General features: G+C 40.9%; 1 protein-coding gene across 1 annotated transcript; it reads left to right on the top strand.

Annotated features, from left to right (window-relative positions):
• Nucleotides 1-361: 361 nt before the first annotated feature.
• On the top strand, nt 362-3,809 carry lmo2 (LIM domain only 2 (rhombotin-like 1)). Its single transcript, XM_076734066.1, has 3 exons — nt 362-915; nt 2,048-2,263; nt 2,602-3,809. The coding sequence occupies exons 1-3, from the start codon at nt 875-877 to the stop codon at nt 2,825-2,827; spliced, it is 483 nt and encodes a 160-aa protein (XP_076590181.1). The 5' UTR covers nt 362-874; the 3' UTR covers nt 2,828-3,809.
• Nucleotides 3,810-4,121: the final 312 nt, after the last annotated feature.

Raw genomic sequence — 4,121 nt, 5'->3', positions numbered from 1 at the left:
ACGGATCTATAAAACATCAGTAAATGATTTATTAACCATTAATGAACTCATTAGGTAACCTATAAATCAATGGCACCTTATTAGAAAGTGGCAACCCAAAAACTCAGTCTGAATTCTTCTTCAACATATTTTATATTTTTTTCCTCAGGGAAATAATGAGACACACTCTGATGACTGAGAAAACACACAGGGCCCGTGCTTATTCTATCACGCTGCTCTTTATCTTTTGTCCTGCCGGCACTTTGGTGAAGCAAAGCATATAATGAACTCATTAGTCTCAGTCACGACCCAACTCCACGCCTGCCGGAGCGGGCTGTGCAATGTTTGGCTGTCGCTTTAAGACCGATTTCCCCCCATTGTCAAACAGTCGTGAGCAGGAAGAGGGAAACGAAAGCAGAGTCCGAGGGGGCCCGACGTATTTAAACACGATGCTGCTGCACAATAACGGCGAACGCGGCTTGGCACGGAGGAGCGCGTCTGCAGTCCGCGCACTTACAAAAGACGCACGGACACGGAGATCCACGCAAGTGACCGTTTGATCGGATCGGTGCTGTTTTAATCCAAGTCCTCAAAGTCGCTGCAGCTTGGTAAAATATACTTGAGATGACATGGAAGTGTCACCGCGGGTTATTGCCTCAGGAAATGATGACAGTGTCCTCCATCATCGCTTAGCTGCTTAGAGCGATATCTTCTTGTCTTGCGGCCATTTCCAGAGGACCCAACTACCAATTAATTTAACCCAGAAACAGCCTAAACCGGGGTGTAACTGGCGGCTTGGAGGCTGTGGGAGCAGGTGCAGCGCGTCTTGGCTGCAGGCAGGTAGCCGTGGACTCTGAAACCTAATCTGGATCAGACTGGACTTCATATTTCAGACATGACAACAACTATAGAGAGGAAGACACTGGAAGCCAATGAGTAAGTAGCTTAGGTGTGAAATGGCAACAATATTACCTCTGATGTTAAAAACAGGACGCATCATCACTGTGACAGGCAGCCAAACTATCTCACGTGTAAAATCTGCAGATGGCTGACAGCATGAGGTCAGAAACCTCCTGCTGTGAAGCAAGAAATAAATAATCAAGTTCAAGGCCAAGAGCAGATTGTTAGGGGTGTGTGTGTGTGTGTGTGTGTGTGTGTGTGTGTGTGTGTATAAAAAGGGAATGAAAATAGCTCCTGGCAAGAAAAAGTTCAGCATTTTTGAGAACAAGTAAAGTATCCTAAAGGTAAAATATATAATTGCCTACTGTATATGAGATGTCTTTCTCTCTCAAAGCAGCAGCCTGACGGTGGGTCAGTAAACTTAAGTCAAACATTATTCAATCCAAGAGAGCGAGAGAGATCTCATTTACAAAAATACCAAATGCATGAACTTTGGGGGAAATGTGTATAAGATGAACGACATAGCTCAAAGCCCAAGAAGGGGTCTGTGCAGGGGTTTGAATATTTCACTAACATATAGTAACAGTGAAGATACAGACAGGCTACCGTACCCTCAGGCAGTGTGGAATAAGATGATTTCAACAGAACTAAAGCTTCTGAAGGGGAAATGTGATTTTTAAGAGGTTAATTAAGTAGCTTTGTGTTGTGGCTACTGTATTTAATACAGTACTTCCCAGTGGCTCCCTCAGGTGGACAATGCCAAGTCACAAATGTACAAGTAACTCAAGATGGACAGATTAAAATCAGTGGACCAACAAACAGAGCTGCAAGATCATTTTCTAATCTCAAAATATGAACCAATCAGGTAAAGATTTTCAGTCATATACTACTTTATATTAAAGGGTAATTAAATGAATATTTTACAGCTGACAAAATGAGTCGATGCGTTCATGGTTGAGGTCATTTTTCCAAGCATGAATGCGCAAAATGCCCTAGTTTTTCTGTTGTTGTTTATATAACAGAACCTGAAAACCTTTGCAAGTGTTTCTTGAACAAAATAAGCAATTTGAAGATGTTTTATAGACCAGTTTGAGGTTGAATTGAGAAAGCAATCATCTGTTACAGCCCGGAATATTTGCATTTCTAAGTAGTTTTCTGTCTGGTCTAGGGAGCCGGTCGATGAGGTTCTCCAGATGCCCCCGTCTCTGCTAACCTGCGGTGGGTGTCAGCAGAGCATCGGTGACAGATTCTTCCTGAAGGCCATCGAGCAGTACTGGCATGAGGACTGCCTGAGCTGCGACCTGTGTGGCTGTCGACTCGGGGAGGTGGGCCGCCGGCTCTACTACAAGCTGGGAAGAAAGCTATGTCGGCGAGACTACCTCAGGTTGGTTAATGTCATGATTTTTTAATGATTTGTGTTATCATGAGACGCTGCTAACAGTAAAGTGTCATAAGAGAGTCAAAGTGGTGAGAGGATAAGCCTGATGATGTTCTATAATGTCTTATTGTTATCAAATCCAATGAAGAGATCAAGAAATATGCTGTCTGTACCTTATTTTGAGTTAATCCCACATACACTGTTCTATTGCTGTACTAGCACGCTATGTGTTCATCCGCAGCTGAAAATAGTCCTCAACAAATGCAGTGTTGCCCTGAATTGAACAGTGGGTTTGTGAATGTCTTCCATCAGCATTACCTTTGATATCTTCCTCATCCTCTCAGGCTTTTCGGTCAGGACGGCCTCTGTGCTTCCTGTGAGAAGAGGATTCGAGCATTTGAGATGACGATGCGTGTGCGGGACAAAGTTTACCATCTGGAGTGCTTCAAGTGTGCCGCCTGCCAGAAGCACTTCTGCGTGGGTGATCGCTACCTGCTCATCAACTCAGACATTGTGTGCGAGCAAGACATCTTTGAGTGGACCAAACTCAACAATAACAACATGGTTTAGCAGAATCTGTTGCTCAAGACGAATGAGCATCACCCTGCCTTTCCCCTACTGGCTTTAAAGGGAATGAACAATTGATATGTTGACTTTCTGTAGCCTGTGTAGGTTTTATCATGCATCTGACATTCATATGGAATCACTGTCACACAAATGGAGGGGCTACATCTCTGCATTGCTCCCTGCTGGGGACTAATGAAGACTGCACCAGCAATAACAGAAAGCTTTTCATCTAAAGCTTCATCCTTAAATGCAAAAAATGCTTAAACACTGAAAATACTTAAACATGCAATAATAATTGTTTGTTATACACACTGAGATTTTAGAATTTTAGTAATGAACAAAAACAAAATCTTGTTTCTTGTAGTCAAACTCTGTTGCATCACCTCGATCTGAAACGTTCAGTAAGAAATTTTGGTAACTTTATATTTTATGGGTCAGCAATTTTCTGAGAATTTCCTGGGAAGAACTATTGAATGTCATTTAGTAATAATTATAGAGAACGGCTCCATTTAAACCCAAGTAAATATTCATTTATTATTCATTAATCTTTGGAAACTTAATAATCCATATAAAGTATATTGATCGTATGCCTGCCTGTGGACTAAGTTCACATTTGCATGCACAGCTTACCTGAGACTTTTTCTGTATGAAAAATATAAAATTACATGTTCTTCCCATGAAACTTATCTAGGAAATTAGTAAGGAAATTACAGACTTTAAGTGTTAACAGACTTTCATATTATAAATGGAATAAATGTCCATTTTGAAAAGACCAGATCAGAATGATTGTACTGTGTTGCCAGGTTGAACTGGTGGCGCCCTCTAGTGATCGAGGGCAACCATGCAATACTAATTTAACTGACTTTGGAGATGTTTCCAGTGTCTCTTTTGTAACTGTTACAATCCTCTGGACATGCACCTAAGACTTTTTGAACGTTGACTTGTCAATTTATGAAATAAATTGCAATTTAGAGAAACACCACAATCTTTGACCTGTGTGTCTTCCCTGGATTTACAAAGAAACTTGAAATCCAAGCATTCAGGAAGCTACTGTGCACGACTTGTATAAGTGCTTTATAATGACTATTAAAGAGCCAATATGCTGCTAATATGCATGCTAATAAGCAACTAGGTAAAGGCGAATATGTGTACATTGATATAAAGTGTGACCAAAAAATACCTTTACATTTTTGGCAAAAACATGTGCATTTCTCTTTTAAGTTTAATTGGTCGTTGTATTGAAAAATCAGTTTGATTGTGTAATTTCCTGCCAGTATAAAGTGTTTTGACTTCTTGT

The sequence above is a fragment of the Chaetodon auriga genome, chromosome 6 (genome assembly GCF_051107435.1).
Source record: "Chaetodon auriga isolate fChaAug3 chromosome 6, fChaAug3.hap1, whole genome shotgun sequence".
Taxonomy (NCBI): Eukaryota; Metazoa; Chordata; class Actinopteri; order Chaetodontiformes; family Chaetodontidae; genus Chaetodon; species Chaetodon auriga.
This window is presented reverse-complemented; position numbering and strand designations above follow the sequence as displayed.